Raw genomic sequence first — 22,145 nt, 5'->3', positions numbered from 1 at the left:
GAGGTCGAGATAAATGGGTTCGACTGTATTACTCTAGTTTCCATGAATGGAACACCTGAACTCATTCTCATATAGGGTGACCAGATGTCCCGATTTTATAGGGACAGTCCCTATTTTTGGGTCTTTTTCTTATATAGGCTCCTATTAACCCCCACCCCCGTCCTGATTTTCCACACTTGCTGTCTGGTCACCCTATTCTCATACTAACACACACTTTAATCTAGGGTTATCTAATTACAGGGGCATACATAATATAAACAATTTCAGAGGGTATATGCAATGTAAATGTAATGTAATAGTAAACAACAAGATATAGATAGTGAAAACAATACAATTAACATCTCCTTTGATCTCTACTAAAACAAGTGACTTGGCCTGAATATCTACTAATACATGTAACTCCTTTGATAGTCGTACACAAGTGAATTGGCCTATGGCTTTGGCCTGAGCTGGTCTGTCAGCATCACAAAGGTATAGTATATTTATAGGCATGGTTGAACAAGAAATTAGAAGTTGTGGGCCTTAAGATGCAACTGGCATCATGACAGTAAACCTAGACAGCAGTGACTCGAAAAAACTGACATTGACTCCTCAATTTATCATCTTTTTGTCACAACAGCAGCATTATTTCTGGGATAGCTGATGGAACACACACATTGTTTCTTCTTTGGTTGATTTTTTATTTTTCACCCATAGGCATAGAGTTCATCCTTTAGTCTTGTAAATATCCTACCTGAGAGCTGTAGAAAGACCTAGGATTATCACCTCAGTTTTTTCAAGATAGTCTCCTGAAATCAGGGCTGTCTCAAGTCTGCGAAATATGTTTTGAAAATTATTTTGGCCCAGCATGACATCATCATGTTGAATTGCAGAACTTGGTCTGACCCAGACTCTTCACACAAGTGCTCTCTCCTTGTTCTTGAATGCACACTTTCACTGACTATCATGAAATGTCTGATCTGAATCATAGAGAGGCAAGGTGGGTGAAGTACTATCTTTTATTGGACCAATTTCTGTTGGTGAGAGATACAAGCTTGTCTCCCTCACCAACAGAAGTTGGTCCAATAAAAGATATTACCTCATTCATCTTTTCTCTCTAATATCCTGGCATCAACATGGTTACAACTACACTACATACATGACCTGGATCATGAGAGCTGAGTTAAAAGCCTGCAATCAACAGTTTTCTTTTTTAGAGTGTTGTATTCTCAACATGAGGTAATCACCTTCTGGACTATTAAGTTTTGCCCGAACTGCTCTCACTGGTCTTTGGGTGTCTGTTGATTTCAGTGGGCTTTGGCCCTTTAATCAGAGGACTTCTTCTGTCTATTAATTCAGAGAAGATGTGTTAAAAACAGCAGACAAGTAGTATTACTAATGCTGGTTGGAAATTTTTCATCAAAATTACTTTTCAATGTGAAATGCAAAATTGGCATTTTTTTTGTGGGAAAATTTTGATTTTTACAAAAAAAAAAATTCCAGTGGGAAAATTGAAATGAAGTAGCTTATTTTTGGTCAGTATGACATACACTGCATCTGCCTACGTCCATAGGTGTTAGAGTTCAGGTACTTCACTCCCTCATTCTCTTCTATGGTTTGCGCGCCTTGGTTTTGACCACCTCCCTCATGGTCTACTGTGGTATCCCCTCTGACTCAGCCACATGGTAAAACATGTGAGTAACATTGCTCTGGTGCATCATGGGAGATGTAGTCCAGCCAAGGAGCCAGTTCATAAGAAAGAATAAAGGCATGAAGCACTTGAACTGCAGCTTCCATGAATTACTGCAGCACCTTAGGCAATACAGTTTAATGTCAAACTGACTCAAAATGAAACATTTAGATTTGGTTCCACACACCAGAATAAAATGTTTCAATTGGAGAGTGTCAAAAAGTTTTGTTTCAATCAATAATGTTGAAGTGAAATATTTTGACATTTTGAATTGAAAATTTTTTATACCAAATTTTTTACCAAAAAAAAATTCTCGACTTTTCATCCAAATTCAGAATGAAAAAAAATGTTGGAATATCAGATGCTGTGGGACATAAATTCTGATTTTTGCTTAACCCTAATTATTACATAGTGTTTAATACATACCAGATTGTAGACTACATCAAAGTAAAACTGGGGTGTGTACTTCTTTTAAAAAGAATAAAGCTTTTTAAGGCTGCTAATGATGTTTTCATACTATAATTTATTATAGGAAAGATTAGTCCGCTTAATTTTTAAACTACTCCTGGCATTTTTATATGGTATGCAGTAAAATAAAATTGCTACACACATGAAGGGGTTCGCTTGAGTAAAGACAGATTTAAAATTAGGAATGATTTATTTTGGAACGTTCTAAGGCCACATTTTTAGTACAACCCCTTCAATGCCTCTTTCCCCTATTTTGCATAAGTAATTGGTAGCATATGTAGAAGATTGAAAATCATGGGACTGTATGACAATGGGTTAGCATGTTAAGCTTTCACCTCTGAAGACCTAAGTCTGTGTTAGGTCATTGCAGAAGACTGGGTGGGCGGCCTTCACCTAGTCATTAGTGGATATGTATCTCCATCACAAGACTGCCACAGAATTTAATACAACTGAATTTGATTGGCAGTCTCAGCTATGGAGAAGACTAAGACTGGGAACAGTAAGGACCCAGGATTAGGCCGTAGGAACAGATTGGGTTGGCAGAACAGCATGAAAAAACATCTACACTGTGCCAGCCCTCATTGTACATGGTTCTATTTTCATTCAAGATCACTAAAATGCAATAGAATCAACCAAATATGGGGAGAAAAATTACTAAAGCCATGTGCTGAAGACCCTGTATTTGTGATGGTTGGGTGATGTGTGCACTTGTAATGCATTGTACTGCAACACACTCCAAATTATTTTACAAAATATCTTGTAGTTCACTGGATGTCACATCTATGAATTACAAAATTTTAACAGATGGCAGAAATAGCACACCTCAACCCCATTCCAATGCCACTGCTGTTTGGTCTACACGAAGCTGCTTACATGGCTTGACAGCAGCAAAAAGAGGAAAAAGTAGATCAAAAACTGCTTGTACAAAAAACAAAAATATGTGAACTTAACAAGCAGTAAAATACCATCACTCAACATGCTTCTCCCATAGATAATATATAGGCAACTAGAACATAATCCAACTACTACATAAACAACCAGCATGTTTTGCTTTCTTCTCTCTTCTGGTCTGCTAATATTGGATTAATCCTCCTAACCAACATGCGATAGATCAAAATTTCACATTAACTAGTGTGTTCCAGAGCCAATTTTATAGACCCAGAGAGCCCTGAAGAGTGTTTTCCAGTTTTTACCATTTTGTGAATGGCTGACTGGCACCTTTCAGAAGCAAGGGCTCCCCAGATGTGTCTGGGAAAGGAGGGAGCACTAACCCATTGTGACTGAAAGCAGCAAGTCACACCAAAGAATACGTAGCTTTGGAAAATTCTTCCACTATGTTAGACTGCTACAGATGAGCATAGTAGGCAGCAGAGCAGATCAGTTTGAAGCTCAGGATGATATGTGGAATGCTGTGTAGTGCCCTCAATGAAGGGAAAGAGCAAAGAAGCCCACTCTCATTGGGTTTCTATTTCAGTGTCTGTCTCTGTGCCTTATAAAGATTGTCTCTGGTTACCATGGCAGTGCAGTTTTTGTCAGGTTGAGTACTGAAAGCTGTTTTAACATCTGCGAGCCTGCCAGCTCACAAAACTCTTTTACTGAAAAGATTGTTGATTAAACAGAGATGCTGTTGGAGAAATTCAATAAGTTAAGTAATCAGAAAGCGCTTTTTGAATTCTAATGTCTTGCTGACCAGGTGAAATGCTTTGGCAGTCAAGGAGCCATATAGGTTATCTCAAAAGGCTCTGCGTTTTCTTTGAAAACACATATGACTGTTTCCTTGCTATGGAACTACATAGGAGAGCAGTATGCCTCTCTGGGAGATTTGCAGTTCATCATTAGCCTGGATTCCAGCACACTCCACTGTCATGTGCTTTGAGTTTTTGGTTGCCTGTTCAAGCCTTGTGTAGAAGTATTATTGTCTAATTTTTTCCATACACAGAACAGCCTGAATTACTTCTATGTGAGATTAAGGGGAGCAGAAGTATATCTCCATGAGACTGCATTTTGAATCTCTTCTGCAACACTCTGCATTACTCTACTTCACAAAATGACAGCTGTTCTTGCTGGCAGAGTCAGACTTCTTTAGAAATGTAAAGGTGCAGTAGGGAGAAAACAGTAATAATCAGTTACATGATATTTTTTAATATATTTATTTGTATTGCTGTAGCATCTAGGAGCCCAAATCACACTCAGTGCCTCATTGTGCTAGTTACTGTTCATACACATAATACAAAGACAGTCAATAACTTACACAGTCTAATTATACAGCAAGAGACATCTGATGGACACTGACAGTAGGGAAGGACTATATAAGTCTGAGGCAATATTGGGCAGCATGATAAGCAGCCATTTCAGCATTCCAGCTGCTTAACAGTTGTCAAGTTTGTTTTTTGTAGGCACCATATTAAAGGAGAGTTTCATGGAGCTATATAGTCCACAAGAAGGAAAGTACACTTAAGCAATCCATATCCTCAGTATTGCCCAACCCAAATATTAAAAAATCATGAGTTAGATGCCCCTAAATCATGAGTAAAAAGATATATAGTGGTTTTTCATCTATCTTTTGATTTTTTAATGCCACCCACCCCGTGTGTGTGTGCGTGTGAGAGAGAGAGAGAGAGACGAGTACTGCAGTACCAGTTCTCCCAGATTTATAGAGTAAGATGATTTTAACCCCCACTTCAGGAGCTCTCACTGGAAGACCCAACTGAGATCAGATTGCACTTTTTTTTTTATATAAAATCCGATTAATTTGGCCCAGTGACTTTAATAAGACAAATTAGAAACATTTCCTAGTGGCTTTGCAATCTCCAAAATAAACAACTGCCACTGTAAAGTAAACATGCAAATTCGATCAGACTTTGAACCAGCAATTGAAAATTTTTGCTAAATGATTGTGATGTCATGAAGTATGAAAATCTTGTGTGAGGGAATTACAATACTTCTGTGAAACAGTTGCATTTAAATGCTAGTGTTTAGTTTTCCTCACTTTTAAGTACTTATACAAGTTTGTGGAAGAGAAATTTTTTGTGGAATTCAGAGAGTGTTTAGTGAATAGGTGTCAGAAAGTGAGATATGGAGGGTCAGGCCTAATGGATGGAGCAGTAGCAGCCATGCCTATTGGTCAATGCAGTGGCAGCCAGGCCAGGAACTGGTGCCAGTGGTCAGAGTCAGGAGTCAAAAGCAGGGTCGGAACAAAGCAATGGTGGGGCTGGGAGGCAGCCAGGAGCAAGGGCAGGCCTGGAGCAGGACTGGGAGCAAGGTTGCAGTTGGAGCAGGGGTGGAGCAGGCTAAGGCCTATGGAGTCTGTCACCCCTCAGGAAGGGGGGAGTGGCAAGCTATGAAGTGCGTCTGTCGAAGTGGGTATTCACCCACGAGAGCTCATGCTCCAATACATCTGTTAGTCTATAAGTTACCACAGGACTCTTTGCTGCTTTTACAAGCTATGAAGTGACATTGGGCAGACTGAGCTGCTGTTTCTTCGATGAGGCTTATATGCCTTCTCTGAGAGACACCAGACCAGCTCCTGGTTTGTGGATTGGCTGGAGCCTAGCACAGAAATGACTTACCATTGCATGTGGTAATCAGGCTATAGTTCAGGGATGTCTTATAACACACACATGCCTTACAATAGGCTCAAAACCCAAATTCAGAAAGCTAACTGAAGCGTGAACAGATACACAGCCGGATGTTTTAAAGTTCCAGTCCTCTGGCGTCAGATTGTGACTGGCCATTGTCCAGCTGAACTGGGCATAGGAAAGGTACAAGGAGACATCCTTCCCTGGCCTCACATAGTCTAATAAAAGTGCAGCCAAATCCCAGTGCTCAAAGAAGTGCAGGAAATGCTTGCTCCAGAGACATATGGCTCCCTAGATGGGTCAGAGAGTAGGCAAAGACCAAACTCCCTCTCCCTCTAGTGCATTCCCAGGAGTATCACAGCAGGGTTGTTCTAGGAGGCAGGAGGTACAGCTCCATATCACTCATAATATGAATTTGTGCCTGAATGGTACCGTATTACCCCCACTCTTGCCTTGCTCGAAAGGCTTACACACTGGAGTACTTAGCGCCACCAGAATGTTAATGTATTGTGTATTGATTAATAATATCTGGCTCACTAATATTTGTAACCCTGGAAGCTAAAATAATAATTGCATGTTTGAAGGAATAATCTGCCTGCTGACTGATATAATGTGTATTATAGGTGGGTATTACCTCCTTTTTTACGTGTCCAAGTACTGGCCCCTTTTGAATGCAGAGTGCCAGACTAGTCAAATCTGAATGACATTCTCTATCCCTAGTCTCATATTTTTTTATTTTGAATGATTATCATAGCAAAATATATTTTGATACAGATTTCCATAAATTAAGCACCTACTGTGGCAAAACCTACAATTTTATACATCTAGATATTTTCCATATGTGTATTTGCTTTTTTAATAGCAAGAAAATGTAATTTTAGCACAAGAATCCAGGCAGAAGAGGCTGTAGGAAGCTTTCTCCATATAGGGGTGTAGGTTTAGGAAGGAAACTATTAACTGGAAATTGGTATGTTAGGGATTGCCTGCTACAACAGCAGCAGCAGAATACATAGACCTTTCAAACTTGGGGTGAAATAGTCCTGCCAGCAAGCAAAGGGCCTCCGTGCCAAGCTTTATTAACCTAATTCTTTCAAGCTAGAGTTGTGTCTGTGATAGCAAATAGAATGTAAACAAAATTGTAAATTCCCCTGTAGACGTGCAGACTCACCCCTGCGGCATCTCCTGCTGGTGACTTCTGGGAATTAGCTCATTCCAGCTCCGGAGTGCCCTCTGCAGGCTGGTGATCTGCCTGTCCTCTGGTCCCCATGTCCTTCTCTGGACTCCAGTGCCCTGTTAGCTGGGGTGCTGCCCCCTGGCAGTAACCTCTTTCTCTCAGGGTCTCCCCTCCCCAGTGAACCCCCACCCACTATCCCCACCTCGCCTCAGTATAAGGCTACTGCCAGTCATTGTCTAGCCCCTATGCCCTGGGGCAGACTGCAGTATCAGCCTACGCATCACTGGCAAGGTTGGTTTTGGACCTGCTGCCTTTGCCTACCCCTGGGTTGCCCTCTGCAACCCCCAGTACCTCTTAGCCCAATGCTAGGCCACAGCCTGGGGCTTTCCAGGCTGGCGCTCCTCAGCTCCTCTGCCTTTCCCCAGCCCTGCACCACTCAGGTACCCTGTCTCCAGCTCCCTGCAGCCAGAGGGAGACTGCTGCTTCTAGCTTCCCTGGCCGCCTTATAAGGCCCTGTTGCTCAGTTTGGGGCATGGCCCCAGCTGCAGTCACTTCCCCCAATCAGGCAGGGTTTTACCTTGCCCAGCCCCAGCCCTCTTCAGGGCTTTTCCAACCCCTTCCAGGCTGGAGCGGGTGGTCACCCCGCTACATCCCCCAAGAAAGCTTTTATTTTCCTGACAGTTATTAAACTAGTTCTTTATAAACTGTTTTTTGGAATGTTGTGTTATGGTTGCTGTCAAGAAAATAACTTCAATAAAACAGATGCATTTTGAATACAGAAGAAATGATAAACCTGGAACCTACATTTGATTTTTCAAAGATTATACAAGAGCAAAAATTGGCAATGAGAAGATGAACTAGAAGTGAGATAAAGGGCCATCCTCCTCCTCCACCTCTGCAACTATGCTCTTGATATTAGATACAGGATCCCATCTTCTACATGCTATCTTCTGTCAAGGAATCGCCTCATGTTTGCTTGTTCTGCACATTTTTACTATCTAATTTATCTACCATAGTAACTGCTCTGTCACACGTAAGAGTCAAAGCTGTACTTAAGCCTCACTGCCGATAGGTTAAAACATATTCTGAATAGGTCAGTGGAGATGAGCATTGACCTACATAGTATCAAGTAATGGGGTCAGCTGCCAGATTTGAAGGTGAATTTGGGTAATGAACTATACATACCATTTTTGCCATCTGCCTACTGTCTGAGTTGGGTGTCAGTTCTTGTCAGTAGATCAGTCCAAGAATTCTCTACAGAAATACTGCCTGGGTTAAAGCCACCATGGCAGTCAATTTCATGTGAAAGATTGCTACTAAATAGTCATTGATCTTACTCTTCTCATGGTTATTTGCTTGTTCTAAACTTACTTTTTAGTTTTGTGAGCAAAGAGAAAAAAATAGCAAGCTAATTGAATAATTGAGTATACTTGTAAACACAATACAATATGTTGGTTCAGTTAGATTAGCTCAATTTCTGTCTTTGCTTTTTCAGTGGATGACTAGTGATAAACAAATACTTAGCTATCGATAGCTGAAAGCATAAATGGTAATAATTGTGGGCCAGGGACCAAGATTTGGTAGGGGCATTGATACTATAGTGTTTCTTCTTTTTTTGCTAATTTGTTTAAAAAAAAAAGACATTCATTTTTCAAGAGAAAGAGGTTGCTAGTTCCAAAAACATGGCAGTTTGCAGCTGTAGACAATGACCAAAGGACTCAGGCTACATAGCCATGCGGGTGAGAGAGGCCCTCTTGCTGTCCTGTGCAGCTGTACCAGCCTTGCCCAGACTGTGGCTCTCATGGGAATGAGAAAGGTGGAGAGCAGGGGTTGCACACCTGACATCCCCCAGCATGTGGGCAAAGCTATGGCTCTGATTCATCATTCCCTCCCAATGCATCAGCCAGAAGGGGTGCAAAGAGGGGAGTCAGTGCTCTATGTTGAAAAGGGCTGTAGCAAAATACTTTCTCCTAGAGCAAGGGTACTCCCTGGACCACACCATCCCTTACTCTTGGCTGACTTTAATACATCATTCTAGTCCAAGATTTTTAATCTGATTTCTTGAAGAGCCCATGGAGAATTAGGATTACTGTCCAAAGCAGTCAGCAAGAGAAATATATAGAAATTCATTAACAAATCAGTGTATTTCTGCCATACATAATGTGCTTTTGGCTGGTGGCCTGCTTTTGAAATCTACCTCCATAGTATTCTCTTGGCAGATTTGGTGTCCAAAATGAATGGAACACAGAATTATGGTGAGGAATAAGACCCAAAGAATACCTTAAAGAGAATAATTATGTAGGGCCCTATTCTCCCTTGTTGAGTAGTACTTTACGCCACAGTAATTCCACTGAACCAGAGAGACTACCTGTGGAGTAAGGTGGTGCTCAACAGGAGTAAGAACAGCAGTTTCAGGCCCATAATGAATGCTATGTAATTGTCACAAGAGTGTCCTGTCCCGAAGGGCTAGATTCTGCCTATCCCTTATGTGGGTTCACATTGTGGGGGAGGAAATAAGAAGCTACACCCTAACTTATGTGGCCTGTGTAAAGACCTGATAGAATTACAGTGCCAGCACTGAGGGCAGCACAGGGACTTCTTGCTAATTAGTCCCCTTCAGCAGGGAGAGAGGAAGGACGTAAAGGGACAGAGAGCAGGTAGGACCATGATTTTGCTCAGTATCAACCATCACACTTATGCTGCATCTCTTAAATCTCTTTTCACTCTCCCCAGGTACAGGGAACTCTGAAGAAAAATACCATCATCGCTCTTTACTGCCCCTGAAACAGAGCTGTACCTAAAAGGCACAATCTAGTCCCAAATTAGGTTCTGTAATGTTCCCCATTAATGTGTGCTCATATGCTGAAAAATCGTTCTATAGAAATGATATCATGAAGGTCCATATTTATTTTGTTCCTCTCTCAATTCTTCTACATTTACATGTAGAAATATGACCTCTCTAGCTGCCAGCCCTCCAGATTGCATCTAAGATGTGACAGTGAAGTGGCTTTCTTTCTGGGCTGTGTATTGTCACTAACAATAGTTTCTATAGTCTGGATTTCTGTCTTCAATTACAGTTGTGCAAACCCATTAAAGAGAATAGGTTTGTATAGGCATAAGTGGGGTCAGAATTTAGCACTGCAACTGGAACTTGTGATCTTTTGATCACTTGTGAGCCAGAATAGAATCAAGCTCACTGACCTGTACCTATGTTAACTCTGCTGAGCTAACAGGAGCAAAAGGTAGTAAAATGTATTAGAAGCAGAAGATATGAGTTTCCATACACACTGGGAGCCAATCTGTAAGTAAGAAGGTGCCATTTCTACATAATAATGTCTCAAAGTAGAACCACACTTTTATCTGTGTGGTCCCTGCTGGGAACTTCCGTTGCAATAAAACATTTCCTCCAGAGGAGTTGTCTAACCACGGCTCCATTCGCTTTCCATCATAAGCCTTTCTTCTTGGAACTGTTTTTCATAGTGGAAGGATATATTCTGTAAAATAGCAACAAAATGTGTTCCCTTTAAAAAAAATTACAACTGAAGCCATGAGTTCTAAACAACAAATGCCTATAGTAGTAATAATTAGCTGCTGTATTTTCTTAATGACAGAAAAGAAGAGAGTGGAAAAATATAGAACAACGTTCCACCCTGTGACAAAGTGGAAAAGGGTTAAAAAGCTACGCTTGAGGCAGAGCAGGAGACACAAGGTATTTGTGTCATGTAACTGTCGGGTTGATATGAACAGGTCATTAAAGGACTGGCTAAAACCCACCCATATCAATGGAGAATCCCAAAAGGACTGAACAGTTCACATCTAACAACAGGAAACTCTGGCAGGCAGAATATGTGACTGCAGCATGTGTCTGCAGGAGGACAATGGACCGAGACATGCCAGGAGACTAGGGTAAGAACTGGCCTTTGGAGAAAGACAGGAGCTCATCTAAGACTGAAGGACAAAAGGAAGGAGAAAGAAGCCAAGATGGTTCTGTCAGCACCATGACTCAAGGGAGCCCTGGGTTGGCCAGTTTGAACTATGTCTTAATCTTTGCTTCTCTGTGCTTCCAGTTAAGTAATAAACCCCACTCTGTTTCGAAAAGGCTGCCTGGTATCATTACAACTACTTGCAGAAATGCATCAAATCCTGAAGATAGCAAAAAGTTATTGAACTGGAGTCCCGTCTCCATTGGACTCACTGTGTAAAACGAGTGCTGGAGCCCAGAGGCTCAATCCTGGAAAAGTGGCCAATTGGCCTACCCTAAAGGAAGAGTGTAACCCCTTAGAAGTCTGGCACACTGAAGGGGTTTACACAAAGGACTGTTTAAAAGCTGGGGCTTAGCACAGCTCCTGTGATCTATGACACCCATAATTAAGTAAATGTCAGTTCATTACTATAGCTGTCTAACCTCAGAGCTAGTGCTCAATTTTATAAGAGCAGAGAGAAAGAGAAAAACATATATAACCAAACCTAGGGCTATAGTAAGAACTGCCCTTATGTTCATTAACAGATTAATCAGATTATCTAGTCTGACTGCCTGTATGATCCAGGCCATAGAACTTCATCATGATGGAAACATATCTTTCAAAAAGGCATCCACTCTTGATTTGAAAACTTCAGGAGATGGAGAATTCGCCACCTGCCTTGATACATCCTTCTATGTGCTACCCAGATCTTTGGTCCAGGTGGATAGAAGAAAGTGAACACTGTATACCAGTTTACTTCTCCTTCCCCTGGAGCAGATAAAGGAGGGGAGGAGACTAGGGAATGGGCAGAACCTGGAGTTCATCTCTATCTTCTGGCCAGTACAGCTGAGTTGGCATGAGGTGTGCTATCATTTGCTGCTGGTATAGAGCAGCAGAGGAAAAATTCTGATTCTGAGGCATTTCTCTCACAAAATCCTTTCAGTGCTCCTGGAGTGGAGCAACTTGCATACCACTCTTTGCTCAGGGATATACTAATGTCACAATTTATTCCTTAGAGAACAGAAATTTCAAAATTTAACACTTTCTCCAGAACCTTTTCACTCTTCATTTACATCTAACTGTATTGAAAATGAAATAGACTTTTAAACTATTCATTGGCTTATTCCACACAAAAGTACCCAGTAGTGAGTTGGTCATAATTGTAAAATATATACACTTGATCATTCCACGTGGGCTGACAGTGACAATGTTAGAAAAATTTAAAATTCATATTTATACATTTAACCTCTGTGGAAAAAAAAAGACCTTTTCTTTCAAGCTACAGTTGTTCAAATTACTTCAGGAAATGCCAAAAGTTTTATGTCCCTGAAATAACATTTTGCTGAGCTATCTCACTGATTGTAAAATACAGTCATGGTCAGAAGGCAAAAAAGAAGTCAAAAGAGAAGAAGGCTGCTTCTTAGAAATGGCATGTGGTAATGGGTTAGAAACTGAGCAACAACAGATTCTGAATTCATCTGTATCTTTGCTGAATTGTGCTGTGGTTTGTCACACTGGAATAAGTGTCTTCTGTTACTAGTAGAAAACATTCTTCCTTAATTATGAGCATTCTTTAGAATATATTTTAATTATGTCAAGATACAGTTTGTTGTTATAATGTACTGACAGTATAATTGGAAAGTTTACTAAATGTAAATTTGAATATTTATAGCAATTTTAGGTATTTTCCATCCTTCTACTTAAGAATGCATTGTTCCAAATTAGTGATTCCGTTTGATGCTTCTTTTCAAGCAAATATGTCATATTTAATCTTCCTAAAGTGGTGGGACTTTAATATAATTTCCACTCCATTTGATGAAGAGCACCGCCAGATCGAGAGAGTGTCAATCTTGAACTCCTGATATCTTTCCTAATATATCTGTCTTGTGAGTCAGAAAATTATGAAGACAGTGCTTATCTTAAAATCTATTTTACTGAATTGCCAGAGGTCTTATTGCCTCCACTTGTTTCCACAAAGGGCCCTGGGATATGGACATCTTCCTAGTAGATGTCTATTCATATGTAGAACTCTGTCCATATTTACTCTGCTTCATTGGTTGAGTCATTTGAGGAACTTTATACACTTACTACTACTCTGGCATTTTAGCATACTTTTCCTTAATAAACTCATATTTAATCTCAATGAACAATGTCCTCAAAATCTTAAATTTGACTATCAGTTCTTCTTTGAGTGATTGCTCCTATGCATTCCAGTTAGGTGTGCGCGATGTGCGTGCACGGCTTTCCGGAACTTTTTTACCCTAGCAACTCCGGCGGGCCGGCTGGGCGCCCCCTGGAGTGGCGCCGCCATGGCGCTGAATATATACCCCAGCCGGCCCGTCCGCTCCTTAGTTCCTTCTTACCGCCCGTGACGGCCAGTTGGAACTGTGGAGTGCTCTCTGTCCTCCACAACCCTAGTTCTCGCTACTTGTTTTGTACATAGTTAGTTTAGTGATTAGTTTTTATAGTTCTGTTAGTTAGATAGTTAGTGTTTAGATAAGGTTAAGGGGGGGTTTTCCCCCTTTGCCTCCCCCGGTGCGGGCTCATGCCCAAAGCACCGGACTTTAAGCCCTGTGCATCGTGCCAGAGGCCTATGCCTGTCGGAGACCCGCACGACGCCTGCCTCCGTTGCCTGGGCGAAGGACACCGGACAGATAAGTGTTCGTTCTGTTCCGCCTTCAAGCCGCGAACTCGAAAGGAGCGGGACATTCATTTGAAGCAGCTCCTGATGGAGGCGTCCCTCCAGCCCCCGGCACCGTCCGCGCCGGCACCGAGAGCTTCATCGGTGCAGAGCGCACGGGCGGCATCAAGCCGCTCCGGCACCGCGGCCCCACAGCCTCAGACGGCGGCTCCGAAGACCCGGCACCGCTCGCTCTCGCCTTCAAAAAGACACAAGCTGGCGAAGGCACTTGCTAAGGCCCGCGCTGAGGACTCAGCGAAGACGATTGTGCCACCTGCGGCCCCCGCGGTGGCCGTGCACAAGTCGTGCACCGGGCCTTTGACTCCGGCGCCGCAAGGGCCGTCGAGTCCGGCGCTGCCACGCTCCCCGGTACCGACCGTGGTTGAGCCCCGGCTGCCATCTACGCCGGAGACATTCTCCTCGGCGCGTGAGCTTATACAGCTCATAGAGGCACCGAGCCTCCGGCCCCCGGCACCGCCGGTGCGGGCTGTTGTGTCGGCAGGAAAGCCAGCCAGAATGACCCGGCCGCCCTCTCTGGACAGACGACACGGACGACACTCCCGGTCCCGGTCACGTTCCCGGTCCCATGGCAGGTCTCCGTCCCGTCGCTCATGATCTCGGCACCGCTCGCCATCGCGGTACCGATCGCCATCGCGACGTCGGTCGCAGTCACGGTACCGCTCATCATCGCGGTACCGGTCGCACTCCCGGCGTCGCACCAGGTCCAGATCGCCGTCGCGTCGGCACCGGCGGAGGTCTCCGTCCTGGCACTGTTCCCGGCACCGCGACTCGCGCAGCCGCTCCCGGCACCGCAGATCCGGATCCAGGTAGAGCTCCCGGCACCGGTCGAGCTCCTGGCACCGCGACGGACGTCGCTCCCGGTCGCCATCCCGGTACCGAGCGGACCAGCATCGATCCTCGCTACCGTCCGGGGACAGAATGCCTTATTCGGCGGTGCACTCCGTCAGTGCCTCGGCACCTCCATGGCCATCCCGCCCCGCGTCGGTCGCTTCCGGGACAGACGGCTACGGCCACCTGCCACCTACCCCACAGGGCCATCCTCAGGGGACACAGCCATGGGGCTTCTGGGTTCCCTGGGCCCAGTATGAGACTCAGGGGGTGCCATTCCCCCGAGAGCCCCGGCGTCCGAGCGCAGGGTACCAGAGGAGACAGTCAGCCGACCGGCCCCTTCGCCACCAGGCGTGGGTTCCATACCACCTGAACCCCAGGGGCACACGCAGCCCGACCCTCCTGACGAGCAGGCAGCAGATCCATCGTCGGAGGCGGTCGTCCAGGGCTTATCCTCCTCGTCCTCACCTGATGAAGCGGTGGCCGGAGCGTCGACCAAGGAGCCTCCGCCGATAGACTTGAAGGCGCACCAGGACCTACTTCGCCGCGTGGCGACGGCTATGGCTCTCCTGGTGGCGGAGGTCCAGGAGGACGAGGACCCCGTAACGAACGTCGTTGGGGCAGAGGCTCCAGTGCGCATGGCATTGCCATTCGTGCGGACGATTCAAAAGAATGCCACCACACTCTGGCAGACGCCTGCGTCCATCCCTCCTACGGCCCGTGGGGTTGAGCGCAAGTACTCTGTCCCTCCCACGGGCTACGAGTATCTATATACTCACCCGACCCCGGACTTGTTAGTCGTGCAGTCGGTCAACGACAGGGAGAGGCACGGTCAACCTGCCCCTGCGCCCAAGTCGAAAGACGCGCGACGTATGGACCTGTTAGGCCGTAAGGTCTATTCCGCTGGCGGACTGCAGATGCGTATCGCCAACCAGATGGTCCTCCTCGCCAGGTACGTCTTCGACATCATGGCGTCCCTGGCGAAATTTACAGAGCTCCTGCCAACAGCCTCCCGCCAGGAGTTCGCGGCGATGTTGGACGAGGGAAGGAGATCATCTAGGTCCTCCATCACGGCCGCCCTCGACGCTGCGGACTCCGGAGCTCGGACCTTAGCCTCCGGCGTGACGATGCGGCGCATCGCCTGGCTGCAGTCCTCCACCCTGCCGCCGGAGGTGCAATATACACTGCAGGACCTGCCGTTTGACACGCAGGGTCTCTTCTCCGAGAAGACGGATTCCCGGATCCAGTCCCTGAAAGATGGCCGCATTGCCATCCGCACCCTCGGGATGCACACGCCGGCAACACACCGCAGGCCCTTCCGGCAGCAACCCCCCCGGTCCTTCAACCAACAACGCTACCGCCCGTATAATAGCCGGCGACCGGCTACAAACCGCCGTTGTCCTTCCGGCAATAGGCGTAGCCAGGGCCAGGCCTCTTCCAAGGCCCCTCAGGGGGCCAAGCAGGCCTTTTGATGGGACGCTCGAGGATGGCCCATCACTCTCCCTACCGGATCCTTCCCCTTTATTTTGCAACCGCCTTTCCCATTTCTTTTCGGCGTGGTCCCAATTAACAACGGACAACTGGGTGCTTCAAACAGTCCAGTCGGGATACCGCCTTCAGTTTGTTTCGCCCCCGCCTTCCCACCCACCCTCCCTCTCCCTCTTCAGGGACCCCTCTCATGAGCAAGTCCTCTTACAAGAGGTTCAGACTCTGTTGAGCGTGGGTGCCATAGAAGCAGTGCCTCAAGACAGGCGGGGCAGGGGATTCTACTCCCGTTATTTTCTCATCCCCAAAGCGAAAGGGGGGCTACGTCCTATCCTGGACCTTCGCGAGCTGAACAAGTACCTGCTCAAGCCCAAGTTTCGCATGGTCACCTTGGGGACCATCATTCCCTCTCTGGATCCGGGAGACTGGTTTGCCGCCCTCGACATGAAGGACGCCTACTTCCACGTCGCGATCTATCCTCCCCATCGACGTTACCTCCGGTTTGTGGTCAACAACGCCCACTACCAGTTCGCCGTGTTGCCGTTCGGGCTCTCCACCGCACCGAGGGTATTTACCAAATGCATGGCAGTGGTTGCCGCAGCCCTCCGCCGTCCTCGGATACATGTCTACCCGTATCTCGACGACTGGCTGGTTCGCGGACAGTCTCGACAGCTGGTGATGGGCCAGTTGACGGACATACTGTCCCTCTTCCGACGGCTCGGTCTTCTCATCAACACCGAGAAGTCCACCTTGATCCCGTCGCAGCGGGTGGAGTTTATCAGAGCAGTCCTCGACTCCTCGTTGGCCCGGGCTTGCCTACCGCAATCTCGTCATCAGACGATGGTCTCCCTCATCCGGGACCTCGTCTCCTTCCCAACCACGATGGTGCGCTCCTGCCTCCGCCTCCTGGGCCACATGGCATCATGCACGTACGTCACCGCGTACGCGCGGCTTCACCTCCGCCCATTCCAGACTTGGCTCGCGTCGGCGTACCGGCCGCATCGAGATCCCATCGATATGGTGGTCACAGTCTCCAGGCCAACCCTCGAGTCCCTCAACTGGTGGCTAGACCCGGGGACTGTCTGTACAGGAGTCCCGTTCCATCCTCCTCGCCCGTCCGCCACTCTGACCACGGATGCCTCAGCGCTCGGTTGGGGAGCTCACCTGGGCGATCTTCACACCCAAGGCCTGTGGTCGCCCCAGGAGCTCGCCCTGCACATCAATGTCTGCGAGCTGCGAGCGATCTGTCTGGCCTGTCGCACCTTCTGCACCCACCTGCAAGGCCGTTGTGTGACAGTGTTCACGGACAATACCTCAGCAATGTTCTACGTGAACAAGCAGGGCGGAGCCCGCTCTTCCCTCCTCTGCAAGGAGGCGATGCTCCTGTGGGACTTCTGCGTGACCCACTCCATTCACCTAGAAGCGTCCTTTCTTCCGGGAGTACAGAACACTCTGGCCGACCATCTCAGCAGGTCCTTCTCCTCCCACGAGTGGTCTCTCCGTCCCGACGTCGTGCATACAATCTTCCGCAGGTGGGGGTTTCCCCGGATAGACCTATTCACCTCCAAGGCGAACAGGAAGTGCCACCCGTTCTGCTCGTTCCGGGGTCACGCGCCGGGCTCCCTGTCGGATGCCTTCCTGTATCCCTGGAAGGATCACCTCCTCTATGCCTTCCCTCCGTTCCCGCTCGTCCACCGAGTGTTGCAGAAGCTGCGGAGAGACAGAGCCACCGTCATTCTCGTAGCTCCGGCCTGGCCGAGGCAACATTGGTACTCCCTGCTGCTCGAGCTCTCCGTTCGGGATCCCATCCCCCTTCCGTTGTGGCCGGACCTCATCACTCAGGACTTCGGCAGACTCCGCCATCCGAGCCTACAGTCCCTCCATCTTACAGCTTGGTACCTGAGTGGTTGACCCACGCAGAGAGGGACTGTTCGGCGGCAGTACAGCAAGTCCTGCTAGAGAGCAGAAAGCCTTCCACTCGCTCCACCTATCTGGCGAAATGGAAGCGGTTCGCGCTCTGGTGTGACCAACGAGGCCTCAATCCCTTCGTAGTCCCAGTCCCTACCATCCTGGACTACCTCTGGTACCTTAAGGAGCAAGGTCTTGCAGTCTCCTCCTTAAGAGTTCACCTGGCAGCAGTGTCCGCCTTTCGTCCATCCGTGGAAGGTCGGTCCATCTTCTCTAACCAGATGGCTTCCCGCTTCCTTAAAGGCCTGGACCGCTTGTACCCGCTGATAGGGCGTCCTGCCCTGACCTGGGATTTGAACCTCGTGCTGGCGAAGCTGATGGGTCCCCCCTTCGAGCCCTTGGCCACGTGCTCCCTGCTCTACCTCTCCTGGAAGACGGCCTTCCTCGTCGCCATTACATCAGCGAGGCGAGTCTCCGAGCTCCGCGCTCTGACGGTTAGTCCGCCATACACTGTCTTCCACGGGGACAAGGTGCAGCTTCGACCACATCCGGCCTTCCTCCCGAAGGTGGTGTCGGCCTTCCACCTCAACCAGGAGATCTTCCTCCCGGTGTTTTTCCCGAAGCCGCATGCCTCGCCTCGGGAGCAACAGCTGCACACCCTCGACGTCCGCAGGGCGCTCGCTTTCTACATCGAGCGGACTAAGCCCTTCTGGCGTTCGCCCCAGCTGTTCGTAGCGGTTGCTGACCGCATGAAAGGCGAACCGATATCCTCCCAACGGATTTCCTCCTGGGTCACTGCGTGTATCCGGACCTGCTACGAGCTTGCTCGCGTGCCACCATGCCGCCTCACCGCACACTCGACGAGGGTGCACGCCTCGTCGGCCGCCTTCCTGGCACACGTTCCTATCCTGGACATCTGTCGAGCGGCTACCTGGTCTTCGGTCCATACCTTCGCCTCCCACTACGCGTTGGTGCAACAGTCTTGAGACGACGCAGCCTTCGGCTCCGCGGTGTTACACTCCGCCACGTCTCACTCCGACCCCACCGCCTAGGTAAGGCTTGGGATTCACCTAACTGGAATGCATAGGAGCAATCACTCGAAGAAGAAAAGACGGTTACTCACCGTAGTAACTGTTGTTCTTCGAGATGTGTTGCTCCTATCCATTCCAGACCCGCCCTCCTTCCCCACTGTCGGAGTAGCCGGCAAGAAGGAACTGAGGAGCGGACGGGCCGGCTGGGGTATATATTCAGCGCCATGGCGGCGCCACTCCAGGGGGCGCCCAGCCGGCCCGCCGGAGTTGCTAGGGTAAAAAAGTTCCGGAGAGCCGTGCACGCGCGGCGCGCACACCTAACTGGAATGGATAGGAGCAACACATCTCGAAGAACAACAGTTACTACAGTGAGTAACCGTCTTTTTTCTTGTTCAAAATTGTACTTATTTAAGGACAGACAGGCAGAAATGGGTTTCCTTCTACCTATTGATCAATCATTCTCAAAACGTGAGAGGAAAAAGGAGGACAAGTAGTCATGAATAAAAATAGCACACTCTTGCTTCCTTCTAAGAATCTCAAAGTGACAGAGTGATGGGGAAGAGAGAAAAATCAAAGTGCAGTTTCATATAGAAACTGGAGCAAGTGCTACCAAATCAGTGTCTGTGTAGCAGAAGTGAGACTGCCTTATCAAACTGAGGTAAATATAATGGTCATGTTGGTGGAAAAAGAAGAAAGAGATTAAAAACACAAAGAAGAAGGAGGAGGACAAAAGGGACAAGAGGAAGGCAAAGAGAAAGAGAGTTAGATTGGAGGGAAATAATTTTTAACCAAGTCATTTATCATTTATCAAATAATACATAGACTAAAGATAGGAATTTGTTTTTGGTTCTGTTGATGTGCATTCATTGTAGGGAGACATCTTTAAACAGCATAATCTGGATATTGATATATGCTAGGTTTATAGGTTTCCCTCATGCCTGTGATCATCTCCTGCTCCTAATGTAGACTTTTAAATTAACTGTGACCGAAGAAAAATAGGTAAGATATTGAGGTAACGTAGAATTCCCGCAAAAAAGGGGATAAGGGAAGAAACTCTAAAATGTCCCAAAATAAATAAATAAAATTGGCCAACTATAATTTAAACAGCCAGTGTCAAAGCAGGATATCATGGGCATCTGATATCTCCCATCCTTCATTCAGTTATGTGTGGAAACAAATTATCAGATGACTTGGGAGGAATTCTGTTGCTTGACTAAAAAAGGGCTGAATCTCATTTACACTAAGACCCCTTTATGCTGCCTGAGAAATGTAAAGGGCCTTAAATGTAAATGAGAATCAGAATTGAACTGAAATAGATTTGTGACTTTTTCTGAGTTTCATGAATACCACTAGCACCAATAATTAAGGCAGAATATGAACAAAAAATATGATATATAACACTTGATATATACATTTAAAACATTTTTAAATTAAAACCAGCTATCCATATCAACAGCACTGAAGCATTCTAAAACATAATTACTGTGCCATTATTCCGTGTCTTAGATGGTTAAAGCCACTTGAAATTTGGCCGTATGCCTCACAATGTACCTGCATGCAATTTATGATACAGCAAACATGTCCTGATGTACTTTCTTGCTCTGTTATACTATGCTATATAGTGCACTTCCCTAGATCTTTTGGTATTTCCATTCACTTCATGTACACTAAAGACCTCTGTGCACTTTAAGGGCTAACCAGTTTATTTTTGTTGTTGCTTCTTAATTCAGAAATCCTGACTGTACTTGTAAAGGACAAGTGGCCAATATTAAATATGGAAGAATTAATAGTATTGATTTTGGAGAATCACTCTAGTTCTGTATGAACATCTTAGAGAGAATTATGTTTAAACATAACCGTTATTACTGAGATTCTGAACTCTTGACTCAAACAAAGCTCCCTTTAAAGTCAAGAGGAGTTTTGGCTGTGTAAGGAGGGAGAATGGAGTCCAAAAGAACACTGTATGCCCATCCTACTGCCTTTTACATTGGAATTGGTGCTAAAGTTAAAGGTTGTTTCTGTAGTTCTATGTAGACTATATGAGAATTAACAAAGGCATCATACATGTAATAACGACTTAGTCAAGCAGTCAGAATAAAATATATTTAGGGATATTGATCCCATTCATCTGAGTTAAGTGTTGAAAATGCATTTGTTTTAAGGAATGCTGCTCCCAAAGACAGCTGCTATGGACAAGGCATTGCATTGCCCTTTCAAAGAGTCAGAAATTATAGCAGTTATTTCTTTTGCTTTAAGCAAAACAGTAAATTGATAACATTTTGCCAGTTCAGCAGATCTCATAAATTGCTAGTTAAGGATGCCTTGCCCTTAAGCTATGATCAGCCAGTGAGTGATTGCTGTCATGATGTCCACCATAGGTCCCACAGACTTGTGTTTTGTGGCTTTAGCTTTTATTTGCTTGGGTGTATTCCTTGGGAAGTTTTGTGAATAGTGTTATTGTTGCCATTCTGAAGTGGAATGCACTTTCCTGTTAGTGAAGTGGAATTAATCTCTTACCATTAGTAAAGTTATATTTTTCCTAATTCACTTCCAGAGTTCTTAATGTTATTATTTGTCAAACTCTGGTCTCCTTGATACTGCTGTAAGTTCAGAGTTACTCCACTGAAATCACTGCAGTTGTTTTGGATTTACACCCGAGTAACTGAGAGTTGAATTTGGCACGGTTACTTCAAATGCATCTACACTGCTATTTATGAAATCACAATAAGGGAATATGTAACACTTAGTCTGCCTCCTGCCATATTTAAGTTCCATCCTTCTCCCAGTTTTGGGGTGCACTCTGAGACCGTTTTACATTTTGCTAAAACTTGGTGTAGGATTCCATGAACTCAGTGTCTTCATTATTCATTTTTTCTGTATTTTCAGGAATTATTTACTTGATATCAACTCTCAGTCATTTGGATCATACCATGATGTTTTTGACTATTTCTGCACGGGATGGTGGTGGCCTTACCTCTGTTGTTAATGCATCTGTCACAGTAAACATCCTCCAGGCCACTTTGGCACCAGCTATATTTGAGAGGTCACGGTATACCTTTTCTGTTCCTGAAGATGTACCTGAAGGCAGCCCTGTTGGAACTGTAAAAGCAAGGGAGCCTTTAAGTAAGTTGTCCACTTAGAGTGCATTCAGACAGTTTGCAAAATGTTCTAATTGTAACTGGTACAGAAACATATGAAAATGATCTCTCTTTTTTAACTCATTATTTTTTTAATATGTCAAACATGCTTGTAGGCTGGTGGACTCAATCATCCGCCACACCCAGATCAGTTCTTAGTCCTTGCCTCAGTGATCTGTGTATTGTCCAACACACGGAAAAGGA

At 46.0% G+C, this 22,145-nt stretch overlaps 1 protein-coding gene across 1 annotated transcript in view; it reads left to right on the top strand.

Annotated features, from left to right (window-relative positions):
• The window catches only part of DCHS2 (dachsous cadherin-related 2), a 254,928-nt gene that overhangs the window by 156,399 nt on the left and 76,384 nt on the right, over positions 1-22,145 (top strand). Inside the window, exon 4 of the mRNA XM_045020060.1 lies at positions 21,691-21,927. Coding sequence (XP_044875995.1) covers positions 21,691-21,927 — 237 coding nt within the window. The remainder of the gene's footprint in view (positions 1-21,690; positions 21,928-22,145) is intronic.

Source organism: Mauremys mutica, chromosome 5 (assembly GCF_020497125.1).
Source record: "Mauremys mutica isolate MM-2020 ecotype Southern chromosome 5, ASM2049712v1, whole genome shotgun sequence".
NCBI lineage: Eukaryota > Metazoa > Chordata > Testudines > Geoemydidae > Mauremys > Mauremys mutica.
Note: the sequence above shows the minus strand (reverse complement) of the source record. Positions and strands in the feature narration are given on the sequence as shown.